Here is a 16,838-nt window from a genome sequence, read left to right on the forward strand (position 1 = left end):
TGTGTTACGTTTCCATTTTAGTCTACCAGCTGCATTTCTTCTGCTTTAAGGACTGGCAGGAGATTTCGTGGTGAATTGGCAAACTCTGAAATTGGGCAACAAAAAGACATAGCATGCATCATGTGGGAGAACCAATTGGCTAAAGTTATCAGAAACTGAACCCAAATTAACCAAGGCAACAAGTCCTCTTGTCCACACGCTGCCGCGGTTCGCGCCAACCCGCATGACGCCTTATATATAAACCGCACGTACGCCGATGCCGGCCTAGCCCTCCGCGTGGCATTCCGTCCCCCCCGCGTGACGCCAACAATGCCCAACAACGCAGCCATCGGAAGCATCATCGCCGCCGTCGGCGTCGTCGCCGTGGTCTGCGCGATCGCCGCGGTCACGAGCTCCAAGAAGGATCGCAATGGCGAGCTCACCGCCAACGTCAGGCTCTCCACCGTGTGCTCCGTGACGCGGTACCCTGGCAGGTGCGAGCAGAGCCTCGGCCCCGTCGTGAACGACACCATCGACCCCGAGAGCGTCCTCCGCGCCGCGCTGCAGGTGGCGCTCGAAGAGGTCACCAGCGCGTTCAACCACTCCATGGACGTCGGCAAGGACGACGACGCCAAGATCACCAAGAGCGCCATCGAGATGTGCAAGAAGCTCCTCGACGACGCCATCGAAGATCTCAGGGGCATGGCGAGCCTCAAACCCGAGGAGGTCACGAAGCACGTCAACGACCTCCGGTGTTGGCTGTCCAGCGTCATGACGTACATCTACACCTGCGCCGACGGCTTCGACAAGCCGGAGCTGAAGGAGGCCATGGACAAGCTCCTGCAGAACTCCACCGAGCTGAGCAGCAACGCGCTCGCCATCATCACCAGCCTCGGCGAACTCATGCCGGCTGCCAAGTCGAACGGATCCACCGGCGCGCACCGCCGGCTTCTCGGGTTGCAGGGCAGTGAGGCGGCAGAGGGGGTAAGCTTGCGCGAGCTTCTTGCCGTCCACGACAAGGTACAGGAGCTCACAGATGTGAAAGACGTCAGCCGCCATCTCTTGTCCGAGACGCTGGACGCGATCACCGAGATGTCCCACGACGCAGGCCGCCGCCTTCTTGGCGTCACGCTCAGCGAAGCCACAGACGACAGCGACGACAGTGGCCTCCCCGGCCGCCGGCTGCTGAGTATGTCTTTCCACGACGCCGACCACGGGGTGCACGGCGGCGATCATCGGCGGCTGAGTATGTCTTTCCACGATGCTGACCACGAGGTGCACGGCGGCGAGCATCGGCGTTTGAGTATGTCTTTGAACGACGCCGACCCCGAGGAGCAAGGCGGCGAGCATCGGCGTCTGAGTATGTCTTTAAACGACGCCGACCCCGAGGTGCAAGGCGGCGAGCATCGGCGTCTGAGTATATCTTTGAACGACGCCGACCCCGAGGTGCACGGCGACGAGCATCGGCGGCTGAGTATGTCTTTGAACGACGCCGACACCGAGGTGCACGGCGGCGAGCATCGGCAGCTGAGCATGTCTTTGAACGACGCCGACACCGAGGTGCACGGCGACGAGCATCGGCGGCTGAGTATGTCTTTGAACGAGGCCGGCACCGAACAGCCCAGCGGCGAGCATCGGCAGCTGAGTGTGTCTTCCAGTGACGCTGGATCCTCCACGGACTCCACCTCCGACTCCGATACGCCCGGCGGCGACCCCAAGGAGCCCGCGGCCGTTGATGACTCCAAAAACGCCGTCCCCGGGGAGCCCGCCGCCGCCGCCGCCGCCGAGCATCGGCAGCTGGGCACGCTTTTCAACGCTATCCACAACATGACGAGCAAGGCCGACACCGTCAAGCGCCGGCTGCTGAGCATGCCACAAGACGGCTCCGACGCCACCGAGCACGGGGGCGGCGGGCGCGCGCTTCTGTCCATCCAGCTCCAGAGCATCGCCGACATGTCCGCCGAGATGAACCGCCACCTCCTCGCGGCGGAGCTCCCCGACGAGCTCGCCGGCAAGCGGCAGCTCCTGTCCACGACGCTCAGGGAGCTCAACGAAGCAACCACGGCGGCGAAGGGCCAGCTCGACAAGATCGAGAACGGCACGGTGCACTCCGACGCCATCCCGGAGCGAATTCTCAGAGATGAGTACAGGGCCACCCCCCACCACCGGCTGCTCACCACGGACGTCGTCGGCACGATCGAAGACATCGAACACGAGCGCCACAACCAGCCCAAGCCCGGCGAGTTCCCGTCGTGGGTGTCCGCCCACCAGCGGCGTCTCCTGCAGGCCGGCACGCAGAAGCCCGACAAGGTGGTCGCCAAGGACGGGAGCGGCGACTTCAAGACGATCACCGAGGCCGTCAACGCCGTGCCCAAGAACTCCCCGACCCGCTTCGTCATCTACGTGAAGGCCGGCGAGTACAACGAGTACGTCACCATCCCCAGCTCGTTGCCCAACATCTTCATGTACGGCGACGGCCCGACCAAGACGCGCGTCCTCGGCAACAAGAGCAACAAGGACGGCGTCGCCACCATGGCCACCCGCACCTTCTGTAAGCATCATTCCTCCTCCTCCTTTGCTTTACTCATCCAGTTAAGCAGACGTACGTACACTAACATGAGACGACGACGACGACGACGACGACGCAGCGGCGGAGGGGAATGGATTCGTGTGCAAGTCGATGGGGTTCGTGAACACGGCGGGGCCGGAGGGGCACCAGGCGGTGGCGCTGCACGTGCAGGGGGACATGTCGGTGTTCTTCAACTGCAAGTTCGAGGGGTACCAGGACACGCTGTACGTGCACGCCAACAGGCAGTTCTTCCGGAACTGCGAGGTGACGGGAACCATCGACTACATCTTCGGCAACTCGGCGGCGGTGTTCCAGAGCTGCCTCATGACGGTGCGGAAGCCGATGGACAACCAGGCGAACATGGTGACGGCGCACGGGCGCACCGACCCCAACATGCCCACCGGCATCGTGCTCCAGGATTGCCGCATCGTGCCGGAGCAGGCGCTCTTCCCCGTCCGCCTCCAGATCGCCAGCTACCTCGGCCGGCCATGGAAGGAGTACGCGAGGACGGTGGTGATGGAGAGCGTCATCGGCGACTTCATCAAGCCGGAGGGGTGGTCGGAGTGGATGGGCGACGTGGGGCTCAAGACGCTCTACTACGCCGAGTACGCCAACACCGGGCCAGGCGCCGGCACAAGCAAGAGGGTGACGTGGCCGGGATACCGCGTCATCGGCCAGGCCGAGGCCACGCAGTTCACCGCCGGCGTCTTCATCGACGGCTTGACGTGGCTCAAGAACACCGCCACGCCCAACGTCATGGGCTTCGTCAAATGATCGATCACGTATCATATGCCATCATCACATCGAGTCTCCACACTTAATTTGCTAGTATATATTTGTTTAGTTTGCGAGGAATTTTACGGTCAGGTACCACCAGTTACGTTAACTCGTTGTGTATGGTACATTTTTTTTTGCCTCGTCAAGGCATTGAAGCACACTTAGACAAGTGCGTGTGTATTTAAGAGGAAATGTACATGTGGAGGATATGAAAAAGAATGTATTATGCATTTTAATTTATCAACTTACTATACACCAAGTGAGAAGCACTACATATATAAAGGCATAGCCTAAAAAGCAGAAAAAGTGATCATGACTTTTTTTTTTTCAGAACACTAATTTCTAATGGGGTGGTATGTGTATGTGTTAACAGTGAAATTTGGTAAGCCCCTAAGAGAATTATCACGTTGTCAATAGTCGGATTCCTGCTATATTCGGTTAAGGAAATCAATCTGTTAAAGGAAGCTTATCTAAAAGTGACTGAGTTCAAGGAGGGTGCGGCATGACGATTTATCTATTAATTAGGCAATATTTGTTAGTTTCCTTCTATATTTAGGAAAGTGTGTTTACTGTCCCATAAAGACTTTATGTTTTTCTTTTATCTTCTATGAAAGTTTCTTTCTTGTCCTACATAGACTAGTATCTCCTCATGGGTATAAATATGTACACTCAGGGTCATTGTAAACTATCTCTCGGCGTATCGCCACCCTCTTTCCTGAGGTCTTTACTTATCAACCGCGGAATTTGGCACCTGACGCGGGGTTGCATTGGTTCAGTTCGATCTCCGGCGAAGGGGTAAGTCCTACGTTCCGCCGGCCCTGGCAATTGTATTGGCTACACTGGCGTCGTTCAAGACTACATCAGTACATTCGACCTCTTTGGATTGCTCTGGTTCGGTTGATATTTTTGCCTACCAATTTATCATATGTCTCTGTTAATCTAGTCTTAGCATATCGATTTAGCTCTATCGGCTGCTTCTCACTCTAGGGTTTCTGTCAGTATCGGCTAAATCGTCTTGCTAGATTAGATTAGCTTAGGCATCTACCACCCTGAAAGTCAATCAAGGGCTTGATTGTCTAGATATTATGTTTCTTTTCATACTTAGTGTTGTATCATTTAAGTTTGATCTACTAAGTCGTTCCTAGAACCATAATATCTAGCCTGCTTCTTGATTGCTAATAAGGGTTTCATCGGGGTTTCAGCCGATGAGGTATCTGGACGTTGCAACGGCTTACAAGGATTGCGTACAAGTTGGATTTAGCTGATGACAACAAAGGTTTTATTGTTTAATCTAATATGTGGGTTTTATGACATCGGATCTCTAGCCGATGTATGCTTTAACTTTCGGATCAATACTTATTCTATTATATCATACTGCTAGCCGATTGGTTTTTAATGGATTATATTATTGTTATATTTTATTATCATCAACCGATTGTCTTTATATCATTATTTACATTGGAAATATAGCCGATTGCTCAAAACCCTATCGCTATCGGCTGGTATAGATATCGGCTGGAATTAATCCATCGGCTTTTCAGCCGATCGACTCATTGATCTACTATTTGCATATATTGTCAGTTACAGGGTCAAACTGACCGGCGCACCCGCATCTCATCAACCTTTGGTCCTGCACTGGAGCTAAGCAAATCTCCCAGGCCAGTGTGTCTTTTTCGCGTCAACAGTATGCACTTTTTAATTTGTTTTCAAAGAGTTAATATCTAACTAGAAATGCTCGTGTTTACAAATAATTGTTCTTTCAACAATAGATAGTTTGTACGAGGCACATGTAAAAACTTGGTCAATCTCAAGAGATGCCAATCCAATCTCTTAGAGATACTCATAGAGTGCGTTGACGAGTTGTGCTCTACAGACCATAATCTGGTGAACCCAGTGTTTGGTATATACGTTTAAGGTTGTGATTTGCTTACTTCCCCACTCAAGATCATGAAAATCTCACGAACTTTTACATATGTTCAGGTCTTCTAGAGGATAATAACCGTACTCTTGCCTTTCTCTACGCTCTTTATCTTCTCTATCCATCATTACCCTTTCTGCCATCTGTCACATCCTATGTCACCTTTCTTGGCTTTTGCAACGGAGCGACTCTAATGGGATGGCATTGCCAATGGGTGGACTGATGGATGTTGGGGAGGGGGTGGGGGACGAGATAGACGATTGGGGGGATAGAGAATATACTATCTCCAAATCTACTGTGGATTTCATGAAGATGAAGATTAAGTACAGACATGCAAAAACGAGAAAGCTATTAGCATATGATCAATTCAACTTTAATTATTTTAAACTTGAAAAATGGATTTATGTAATATATCAAAACTAGTTCTATATAGAAAGTTTTCACACAAAATATACAGTTTAATAGTTTGGAAATTGTGCTAATGGAAACCGGGGTAAAATCTACGTTTGTGTTTGTTTCACCAACTAACTATTTTGTCGGTACAAAAATTCATTGTTTAAAAATACTATTAGTAGATTATGGCGGATATATTAACTAAGGAAAAAAATGTTATGTACGTGGCCCTGTTTGAAATGTGGAAAAATACCCCTCTTTTTTTTAATAATGAAATTTCATTTTATGAATACCGCATCATCAATTCATTCCTTCAAATGGATTTTATTTGAAGGTCAATGCCCAAAATGTATAAACAATGTTGTGAGTTCTTTTCACGTTTGGGCTTCACAGCATTCTAGCACCCCTGTATTTTTCTCATGGATTGACTTTCTACCTTAGTCAAACACTAAAACTATGCAGTATCTTTTTCAAACATGAATATGCATGTCTGTCCATATTAAGTGAATATTATACTTTTTTTTGTTATCGCTTGGAAACTATTGGAAGCAAACCAATGTATGACATACATATTTATATGATAAAAATGTTCGTTTTACCCCCAAAAAAAAGTAGTATGCCAATATGAAATTAACTAATCGTGCAATCCTAAAGATAAGCTAACGCTGTTGCCATAATTTTTTTTTTTGTGCTAGAAGTTTTGATCCTGCATATTACTCCTAACTTTCAGTTACATTCATAAAATTAAATCTATACAAGATTGAATAACGCAGGTTCTCTTAAAATGTCAATCAAAGCATGGGCGACCTCCATTCATTTCTCCTAACATTTCTGTGCGAATTAAAACCATTCCTTCGTGCCCACCATTTTCCTAGTTTGAACCGTTACCCATCAGTCTATAAGCAGCACAATTTAGTACTATCAATTAAATAGCTGAATTATTTTTCAGAAATGTGTGTTTAATGGAAGTACCGGCCGTCGGCTGGTCTTCCTGGCTTCACCTCCTATTTTTGTTACCTCCCCTGCTTCTCTTCCGCCCGTTTCATGGACTAATTAAGCCCAACTGTGAACTGTCCGTTTCTTCCTACAAAACCGCACCACCTCTAGGTCGCCACGACCAAGAACACACATCCATCCGCTTGCCATTGCCGATCGAGCACCGAGAGCTCAGGATCGCTGGTCGCAAGCCGCCATTTGATCGAGTCGCGCGTGCATGTGCGTGTGCATGTAGGCAAGATTACGGCCAGCAGCTAGGTGCGCGTCGGCGTCGTGCCATTCTGTGCCGGCGATGGGGTGCACCAACTCCACGGAGGCGCGGCGGGAAATGGTCTTGGCCAACGCCGGCCGGCGCGCGACACGGAGCTTCTCGCTGCCCACCGTCGATCGGCAGCGGCTACGGTGGAAGGCCGTGTCGATGCTGAGCTCGCTCGGCATCTCCCAGGGCCGGCGCTCCGGCGCGTTCAAGTACGCGACCACGTCGGTGGAGGGGATGATGAAGAGCGAGAATGACCACGCCGGGCAGGCGTTGCTCCATGTCCAGGAGGCGGCGGCGAAGCGGGCTGTGATCAAGCCCTGCACACCGACGCTGACTCCGCCCAACGAGCCAGAGGTGATCAATGCGTGGGAGCTCATGGCCGGGCTCGAGGACGATCCGCCGACGCCGCCGTGCGCGTCGCATGAACCACCGGCGGTGACGCCGCAGTGGATGCAGGCTGATACGGACATCCCCATCGTCGCCTTGGACTTCGATCCGGAGATACTGTCCGGCTTCCGGGAGGCTCTTGCGGACACGTCGCCGTCGGAGCCAACGTCTTGCTCGGTGACGGAGGAAGAAGAACAACCGGCGCAACCGGAGAAGCACGCCGACGCCTGCGACGCGCCAACCTCGCTGGCCACCGGCGACATGCCGGAGAAGCGCGCCGATGCCTGCGACGCGCCAATATCGCTGGCCACCGGTGACATGCCGGAGAAGCGCGCCGACGCCTGCGACAAGACAATCTCGCTGGCCACCGGCGACATGCCGGAGCTCTCAGGCATTGTCCGCGCCCGCATCAACGCGTTCCAAGAAAAGATAGAGCGGAGGTCGAGCAAGGGCGCCCGCGACGCGAAGGTGGCGCACCTGCGGCCGCCGGGAGGCGACAAGAAGGCGGTCGTCTACTTCACCAGCCTCCGCGGCGTCCGCAAGACGTTCGTCGACTGCTGCTCCGTGCGCAGCATCCTGCGCAGCTACGGCGTGCGCCTGGACGAGCGCGACGTGTCCATGCACGCCGTCTTCAGGGCCGAGCTCGCGGAGCTCCTCGGCCCCGGCAGCTTCGCGTGCGCCGCGCTCCCGCGGGTGTTCGTCGACGGGCGCTACCTCGGCGGCGCCGAGGACGTCCACGCGCTGCACGAGGCGGCCGAGCTCGCGCGCATGCTGGAAGGGTGCGAGGCCGCGCCGGTGCGCAAGCTCGGGTACATGGAGGCGTGCGCCGCATGCGGCGACGTCCGGTTCGTCCCGTGCGAGACGTGCTACGGCAGCTGCAAGATATTCGTCGACGACGATGTCGACGCCGGCGAGTTCCGGCGATGCCCCGATTGCAACGAGAATGGCCTTATCAGATGCCCCGTCTGCTGCTGCTGATGCTTCTTGTACCGTAGATTAAAATCGGCCATGTGTTTAGTCGTTTGTACTTTGTACAGTGTGAGGAGCATTGATATTCAGAGGAAATCTATACAGATTCAAGAGGATTTTGCTTAGATCCTATTATTTCTTTTTCTTTTTGCCCCTCATATAGATTGAAGAGAGGGGGCTCAACCTGTAAAAGGCCTCATCTGGAATGCAGGAATTTCAAACGAACTTTACAAGATTTCCCCTCATGAATCAGGGATTTTTCTCCTGTTCCAACTGGGTCCTGAAATTGGCAATCCATTTCAGCTCAATATTTTATCGTTGCCATTCAAAGGCAGAATTTATTTTTATGTTCCAGCATTCGACGTGGGAAGATCAATAGTTCTGCAGGATAAGGCCTAAAAGAATAAGAATGAAGGATGCTATCAGCATGAATATAAAACGAGCAGAAACTGTTAAACATGACTGCACGATCACTTGACTCGGTTTGAAATACTTTACATTGTTCTGCACACATTTCCTTCAGTCTTTGTAGGTACAGCTGTTACCGGTTTCACCGTTATTATCATACTTGGAACGGCATCATGTCAAGTACTCCATATTTGGGTGTTCATCCTGATGTCTGAATAACTGACAATATATGTACCGGGTGTTTATTTTCACTTAATTGTGTCTACCATGAGCAGCCAAATCAGCTGCTGCCTGTGCTGCCCTATGGAGAGCATCAGACAGCATCATAGCTCCTGCAGAGAAATAGCTGCTGGTCATGATGCCATTCACAACCTTAACTGCTGTTCTTCCTGTGGCGGTGGCGACGGTCTTGGTCGTCTCGGATACGTGGTATGTCTCATCCACCGATCTGATTGCACCAACACCGGCGCTGACCCTGTCGGTTAGGCCGCTGACCCTGTCGGTTAGGCCAATCCTCTTGCTCAGCTCCGCAGCCTTGGCTGCGGCAGTCGCTGTTACCTGATGGGACTCATCAAAGGCTCTAGCCCTGGCCAGTGCATCCTTGCTGAGTACGTATCCCCTTGCTAGCATTGTCTTCACAACATCCTGAGCAATCGTCAAAGCTTCTTGTGGAGTGGAATTGAACTGGCATGTTTGATAGGTCTGTTTAAGTTTCAGCAATCAAGTCAAATGTCAGCTACTGGCATTTGGAAGAGTTGGAAACTATGCTACTGTTCAAATTCAAACAGGGCTGGTGGCTCGCCGGTTCGTTCAAAAAAAATTCAAACAAGGCAATATTCGGATTAGCATACCCTGTATTCAATTTCCTCCTCTGTATACCAATTTGGTGTGTCCCAGAAATTGTATGGTTCATTAGGCTGTCCCCAGCGAGCTATACAAACTGGCTGATCCACAATAGTAGCCCCCTGTAATGATGCAAAGTGACATCAAATGAACAATAGAGAAAGTTGGTGTTTGACAATGTAAAAGAGATATGATGACATATTAGTAATCTAAGTAGTTCCAAGAGCAGATTAGTAATCTAAGTAGTTCCAAGAGAGTATGTGGGCATATGGTAGCTTCCTAAGTGACTGAATTTGGAATATATCAAATTGAAAGAGCCTCTGATACCTAAAATCGTTTTTTCCAACTGACACCTAAAATAGTGAACAGTGGACATATTATATACTCCCTCCGTCCCCTAATATAAGGGATTTTGATATTTTGCTTGCATTGTTTGACCACTCTTCTTATTCAAAAAAAATTGTGCAAATATAAAAAACGAAAAGTTGTGCTTAAAGTACTTTGGATAATAAAGTAAGTCACAAAAAAAAAATAATAATTTCAAATTTTTTTGAATAAGACGAATGCCAAACAATGCAAGTAAAATGTCAAAATCCCTTATATTAGGGGACGGAGGGAGTACTTGATACTGAAAATAGAAGTACTGTTTTCACTATTTGTTTAGTGGTAACAGTTATAAATTTCCAGGATTTCACCATTGTGAAACCAGAGTTCAACCGCGTAGTTGAGAGCGGAATATGGTAGTCCAGGACCGTGATCAGTGATCATTTGTGTAAATAGATTTAAGATGGATAAGTGTAGAACTCAAAAGGAAGAATTAAAGAATTTATAGTTAGGTAGGAAAGAATTAGTGATAGGAATCAGACACGCATTGAAAAAAAAAATTGATCCAGGCATCTGCTTTGAAAGATACTGCTACCAAAAAAACTTACACTGAGCAATACTGCAGTTTCCAAGGAATAGGGTTCCTTGAATGTCACATAAGCAGTAGAACCATATTCTCCTGATCTGTTGAAAATTGTTAAATTCGTCATAAAATGATAAGATGGATGATGAGAGGATCCATACATCCAAATAAGCTGAATTCTTAAATTGCTAAATCAGGTTACAGTTAAAGACGAAGAATGTTCAAACTTTTAAACAGGATGAAAGTGAGATCTAGAAGGTAGAATACAAGAAGCATGGTACAACTCAGTGACTACTTATTTAGTGATAATCTTGGCATGGATATCGTAAAGGGTCACCTAAATATTACTTCCAATGCAGAGGCCAGGAATGTAAACAGTAAACCATTTCCATTATCTAAAAAAACTATTAACTTCTGAATGGACAAGTAAACAGCATAACCTGATAAGTTCTATATGCTCAATCGCTCCAGAGAATGAAAAGAACTCATGAAGATCACTTTCAGATGCCCTGCTTGACAGGTTAGTAACTTCAACTGTGTATCCCGTACCACTCATGATTCTGGAAGTCATCAAGAATTAAAAATATATATATAAGTATTTCCTTCAGATGGTTAGGTTACATGTCATTCGAAAATTGTATAAGCGTATCATACTACTATCAAGGATGGACCATGTAACCTTTAATTTACATCGTTAGGTACTGAGGTTATATAATAGGAGCAGGTTACCAAAAGTGTTTCTAACTCATTATTTATATGTAAGTGGTTGCTTTTAGAGAAACTTGGACATTTTGTTTATTTAACACAGAAATATTCTATCTGTTTGTCCTATAAAGATGGTTTAGGTGTAAACCATCAAAACAAAAATGATTACATCATTTATGCTGATTTTGATTAGAGCCTGAACATTGTTAATGTGTCGATCAGTGGCAATGGAAAAATGATAGATCCATCAACCTTGAAGCTCAGCTAAAAATTCTTTTTCCCTAATATACTTGTAACTGGAAGAAGTATAGGGAGATTGCATCAGCAGTTCAGTAGTACAATGAGTCAATGACAACTTTTAGACTAATAAAAAACATTGCAAAGGTAACCTGCAGCTGATTAGTGCAGAGAATATCCCCTGAAAAAAAAAAGATTAGTGCAGAGAATATACCACCAGCATTAGTTGACATACTGATGTGCAGCAAACACTGCCAATCAGCAATGTATAGTGTAGGCTAGTATTATTGAGGAATTTGCATTGCAATCCTTCGAAGTTATCAGTGTTAGCCATAAGGTACAGCCAGGTTGAGATATTGAGATGTACCAAAGATGAACACTATAACTCCCAGTAATCGAAGTAAAACTCATCTCGAAACAGGGGAAACCGAAATACAGTAGATTTGTTGGTTGACTGATCAAATAAAGTAACACTCAATAAAGTTAGAACCAGAGAAATTGCTGGTATCTACCATGAGCAACAATTTGTCAGTTAAATGTTCATCCAGCTTCCAGAATAATATCAACTAAAACTAATCCATCCTAAGTAATACGAGGATTTAACTACCACAATCATTTGCCTAAGTAATAAGTCAGGCAACTCTGAATCGTCACATGGTATATGCTAACTGAAATGTAATGCTACTGATTCTGAACACACAGGTAAAACACCCCAGACCAGCGCAATAATCATAGGAAACATAATAATCCGCTAATGGCAAACGAAAAGTAAGCAAAGCAAGAGGAAACCTTGCGGAAAATCAAAACAGAACACAAACGATCTCCCCACAAGCAACCAAAAATTGGGGCATAAATCGAATTAGAAAACAGAGAGATCGAGGAAACATCACCCCCTTCCTTGAATTCTTCTCGGTTTCCCCCCGACTTCCCCTTCCTGCTCCGCTGCAACCACACGGGGGCTAGGTTTGAAGGCCACCCACCCGCACCAGCGCACAGTGGGAGCGCGCCAGTCCAAGCCGTAGCGGTGGAATTTAGTGCGTAGGGCAAGACTCCGATCTCCTACCTAACAACAACCCGCTATACTTTCCCCTTTATCTCTTTCTGAGTTTCTTCCCTTCCCTTCACAGTGGCTTGGCTTGGCTTCTCTCTCCGGTTGCTCCAAGGTCGTCTTCCTCCTCTCGACTCAACCAATCAGTCCTTGGGAGTGGTGGTGGGACTGGTGGTTCGTTCACATGCGCCATGGCTCGGATTCCAGAGCTTGGGCCAGATGTCGGTAAGCCAATGGGTGGGGTGGATACAGAAGAGCACGTGCCAAACCTTCCAAACTCCTAGTGGGCTCTAGTTAAATAGGCCTTTCTGTTGGGCCCCGGTTTGTGACGGCTTTGGGCCTGGTTCGGTGCTGGTCAAACGGGCTACTTGCGCCATATTTCTGCTATTTTTCGACTTGGGCGTGGCCATGAACGATCGACGATCCTCTCCCATGTTCAGAGCTAATCACTGGCGGCGGCCGACGATACGATGACGTGAGGTGTACGCATGTCAGGACGTACGTACGTTCCCCGTGATTCACGATGAGAGGATTAGACGAAGGACGACCGGATAACGCCGCCTGAATTCGATCGATCGATCGAGGGACGACGTTGTAGTCTCTGCATGTGGCTGCTTCATTGCGCGCGCTCTGCGTAATCATGCCCATGCCACCAAACTCTCGATCGCCACCACCAATCGGCTGCAGGCTTCTGCATGCCGGTGATCTGGATTAGTGGATGGGGACATCTATTATATATTAAAATTCCATTAAACTTTGTACAAACCCTCCTAAGCCGTCACATAGGGCCCTTAAAAACGCTCTTACGCCGCCATGTGGCGATCTATTAAGTGATAGAAATTCTAAAAAATATCAGCCATCGATTTTTATTTAATATATGATGGGCCCATTATTTTCAACTATTAGATCTATTATATAAAATACCAATTAAATTTATCGCCAAAACCCAATATTGCCGATCTATATGTGCACATAAGTACGGATGTTTAGTAGGTATTAAAAAAAAGGTACGTACATGTATTCCAAGATAAAAAAAAGTACGTACGTATGTACATAAGAAGGCCGGGCTAACGACATATTTTTATCTTCTTTTTTTCTCACTCGGATAGAAAAACCAAACTGCCCATATTAACTATGCTCTACTTACGTTGTAAAAATATAGGCACATGTCATCGAAACACCAATGAAAAGCATAAATTAATTAAAGTATATATTATGTAATAGTTAAATTAGACTTGCATTTTTTAAAATAAAAACAATTCTAACTGTGACTAGCAATTCTCAAAAGTTACCTATTCCTTACTTAGAAAAATAATGATATGTCAAAATGATATCACTAAATTTATCATGAATATTCTGTTTTCTCTATTCGTATAATATCTAAATATCAAAGATTGTATATATTATTTTCACACCGTACTGATCTCCTTTATCTTCTACTTAGGATTCATTTGATCTAGCTGGATGGCTGAGCTTATTCAGGATACATGAAACGACACATATCATTAGTGCAAGATTAATTAAATATTAAATATAATAAAGCCAAAATAGATTTATTTAATTTTTAAACTTTTATATAAAATATATTTTAATAATACACAAGTTGCTTTTAAATATATACGATGTAGGTTATGGTTGTCAATTTAATTATAGTGCATAAAATGGTTCAGATGGATTTAGATATTATTATCAAAAGATATGTCTTTTGTAATAATTCCTATATCAATGGGTAGATAACTAGGAAAACATGCTTACGACAAACAAGGAGCAACCAATCCGATAATTACTCTAGAACTTATTGCTTATTTACTAAAACGTTTAATATGTAGTATGTAATATACTTTATGAATAAAAAATATCCTAATATATCAATCATATGCCACCAAGGATCCATAAGTACATAAGTTCTATCTGTCAACGTTTGATGTCGCGATTCCGGTATTTGCATAATATGGGAATCGTTGGTACTAGGGTATACGCGAGACTGAGGTAAAAAAGATGGAGACAGGGATTTTTATACAGGTTCAGGCCCCTGAATTGTCAAGTAATAACCCTACATCCTGTTGGCCGAAGCCAGTATTGCTCTTATTCACCATAATCACACCAGTACAATATTTGGGGTAGTCTATCTAACTGTTGTCGACATGGTGGTATGTAGTTCTGACTCGTAGTCGACAACAGGGTAATCTTCCTTCTCGAATTCATGCCCGGCGAGATCAGAGATAGCGCTTTCGTCTCTCCTGACAGTATCCGGAGACACCGTAGGGGACTAGTCGTGCTTATCCCTGAAGTTGATATCCGGCGTCTTGTCTTGGCGTATGTTGGCTTCTGTTGTTCCGTGTGTGTTGATTGTGAGTGTGTGGATTGTCCCCTCTCCTCCTAGGGGGCCTTGTATTTATACCCATAGGTGTCCCCTTGTCCAAGTAGAACTAGGGAAAGCAATATGGATACAATCCGAGTAGTCCTTGTCGTTTCCATATATAACTCTGGTTGTCTTTCCTTATCCGGAACTCCTCCTATATCCGCAGGTTGTTTCCGTATAGGACATGATATGTGGTGGGTCCTGCCGAGATTTAGTCAACTACTATTAGGTAGGTGGTATCCATAACCCTGACACTATCCTCTAATCATCAAGTCATATTGCTTACGAGGTATTCATTGCATAGTGCACCTAATAATTAGCTAACATCCAACGAGCACTTATGTCATGAAGCACCATATATAACGGACTATACTAAGTAGAGAACTATCAACAAATGATAGGTAAAGTAAAGCATACCACCAAGCCATAACAAATAATAATCGACTACAAGTATATTGTCAGTATAAGCAATAGAATTTCTACACTTCTAAAAGAACTCTTAATATATCACGTAATAGATCTCATAAATTAGAAAAAAAATCTAAGAAAAAATATAAAAAAGAAAATATCTGGTCATCAATTTACACTTCAACTGGTAGATCCATTATTTTCAACCATTAGATTAGATATATTCCAGCTAAAAACCAACTAATCTCTCCCTACGTACGTACGTACGCACGCACACAAGAGATGTCAAAAAGGACAAAAAAAGAAGAATGTATATATGATCTGCTCCGTCTGTTTTTTTTTCTTTCTTTGCAGCACTAAAGTTTTTCTCAAATTATGCATATATATAGGGAAACTCCTTACGATGTTATCGAAAAAGTCATGCCACCGTGGCATCGCTTCATGCCATCCCACCAAACTTTTTTAAAGTATTTTTTAACTAATGATCTAAAACGAAATCGTAGACACTCATATAAATATGTGCACAACCATCCTACGAATATACGCAGTACTATTCACAAAAAAAAATACATACGTACAATAAAAAATGTTGCATGGAAACCTATTATATCCTTATATAATTATGTCATTCTCATCCAAATAGTGTTCACAAAATTAGCACAAATAATTTTGACAATATGAATTATTCCTTTGAATATTACCCCTGAATATACGTAGGTGACTTAGATGTATAGTAAAAGAAAAAAAAAATCTAAACCCATATTAACATGTATGTTTGCGAAAGATGGTGATATGCGACTTTATGAATAGCCATGACAAAGTGAAATTTGTTTGAATATAATAGATATTATCAATTAGTATATCAAAGTTTATAATTTATTTCACATAATAAATATTTCTTCTTTTAGATTATAAGGTAATATATGGTTCTTAAAATGAATACGGTAACATATGGTTTATTTTAGTATTCTTTCTATAAAAAAAAATAAATTACCCGCGCATCTGTGCGGGCTTCCTTTCTAGTTCAGAGAAATGGAGGTCAACGGTGTGTTTCTGAATTCTGATGTGCCACTACATATGTCATGGGTTATAAAACTGATAAGCCTGGACCCTAGTGGTAGTGGACAATTAACTGGACATCGAGATGAGATTGAATGATATAAATACTGCAAGTTGAAGTAGCGAGCTATTGCTTGAACTGTGTGATTAACTTGGCATTGGCTTTGCGTGTTCTGGCCACCCTACGGCTCTCCTTTTTAACTTGGATCATGCAGAAAGAGTACAAGATCTTGATCGGCATAGCTTGCCAGCTTGCTAGGTCACTTTCGCCTTTCGGAAACATGAATGGATCTGTGCACACAATATTGCATACATACGTTCGCTGCCAAAAATGACGACCGAACTGCATAAGTACGCTTCTACGTTCGCTCGCTTTCCTCATCGATCAGCTGGCTGTCCTGAAAATGGCCATTTAAATCCCATCCTTGTTGAAAAACATGTCGACGATTACGAAACGGCGAGACCCATTCAAAACTCCAATCAAATTCTCCACCGCGCGCGTAACGATTAACGAACACCATGCATTATGTTCTCCGTACACGCAATGATCATGTTTTGGCATATGACAACCAGCTGCGCATACGCTAGCGAAAGTTCCGGGCTAGCTAGCTAGC

The 16,838-nt window shown here is 45.8% G+C and overlaps 3 protein-coding genes across 4 annotated transcripts; 2 read left to right on the forward strand and 1 right to left on the reverse strand.

Annotated features, from left to right (window-relative positions):
- Positions 1–280: 280 nt before the first annotated feature.
- On the forward strand, positions 281–3,650 carry LOC127770052 (probable pectinesterase/pectinesterase inhibitor 13). The gene is made up of 2 exons (XM_052295717.1): positions 281–2,530; positions 2,628–3,650. The coding sequence occupies exons 1-2, from the start codon at positions 310–312 to the stop codon at positions 3,320–3,322; spliced, it is 2,916 nt and encodes a 971-aa protein (XP_052151677.1). The 5' UTR covers positions 281–309; the 3' UTR covers positions 3,323–3,650.
- Positions 3,651–6,633: 2,983 nt separating this feature from the next.
- LOC127771182 (uncharacterized protein At3g28850-like) lies at positions 6,634–8,360 on the forward strand. The gene has a single exon (XM_052297021.1). The coding sequence runs from the start codon at positions 6,925–6,927 to the stop codon at positions 8,254–8,256; it is 1,332 nt and encodes a 443-aa protein (XP_052152981.1). The 5' UTR covers positions 6,634–6,924; the 3' UTR covers positions 8,257–8,360.
- Positions 8,361–8,694: 334 nt separating this feature from the next.
- On the reverse strand, positions 8,695–12,567 carry LOC127771183 (binding partner of ACD11 1). Of its 2 annotated transcripts, XM_052297023.1 has the most exons (5): positions 12,238–12,567; positions 10,846–10,965; positions 10,431–10,506; positions 9,507–9,620; positions 8,695–9,357 (listed from the first exon to the last, which is right to left on the reverse strand). In XM_052297023.1, the coding sequence occupies exons 2-5, from the start codon at positions 10,959–10,961 to the stop codon at positions 8,908–8,910; spliced, it is 756 nt and encodes a 251-aa protein (XP_052152983.1). In that variant the 5' UTR covers positions 10,962–10,965; positions 12,238–12,567; the 3' UTR covers positions 8,695–8,907. The 2 variants fall into 2 exon arrangements, with proteins under 2 accessions (XP_052152983.1, XP_052152982.1); XM_052297022.1 differs by lacking the exon at positions 12,238–12,567 and having other exon boundaries at positions 10,846–10,976.
- Between the last annotated feature and the right edge of the window lie 4,271 nt (positions 12,568–16,838).

This window comes from Oryza glaberrima, chromosome 4 (genome assembly GCF_000147395.1).
Source record: "Oryza glaberrima chromosome 4, OglaRS2, whole genome shotgun sequence".
Classification (NCBI taxonomy): Eukaryota; Viridiplantae; Streptophyta; class Magnoliopsida; order Poales; family Poaceae; genus Oryza; species Oryza glaberrima.

What these genes read in the sequence shown, in the direction of transcription:
- LOC127771183 (XM_052297022.1), bottom strand. Translation starts at nt 10,976, where the DNA reads ATGACTTCCAGAATCATGAGTGGTACGGGATACACAGTTGAAGTTACT. An exon ending in GAGCATATAGAACTTATCAG is followed by an intron (nt 10,507 to 10,845) that starts GTTATGCTGTTT and finishes AATTTTCAACAG; the next exon opens with ATCAGGAGAATATGGTTCTA. An exon ending in AGGAGGAAATTGAATACAGG is followed by an intron (nt 9,358 to 9,506) that starts GTATGCTAATCC and finishes AAACTTAAACAG; the next exon opens with ACCTATCAAACATGCCAGTT.
- LOC127770052 (XM_052295717.1), top strand. Translation starts at nt 310, where the DNA reads ATGCCCAACAACGCAGCCATCGGAAGCATCATCGCCGCCGTCGGCGTC. An exon ending in CATGGCCACCCGCACCTTCT is followed by an intron (nt 2,531 to 2,627) that starts GTAAGCATCATT and finishes ACGACGACGCAG; the next exon opens with CGGCGGAGGGGAATGGATTC.
- LOC127771182 (XM_052297021.1), top strand. Translation starts at nt 6,925, where the DNA reads ATGGGGTGCACCAACTCCACGGAGGCGCGGCGGGAAATGGTCTTGGCC.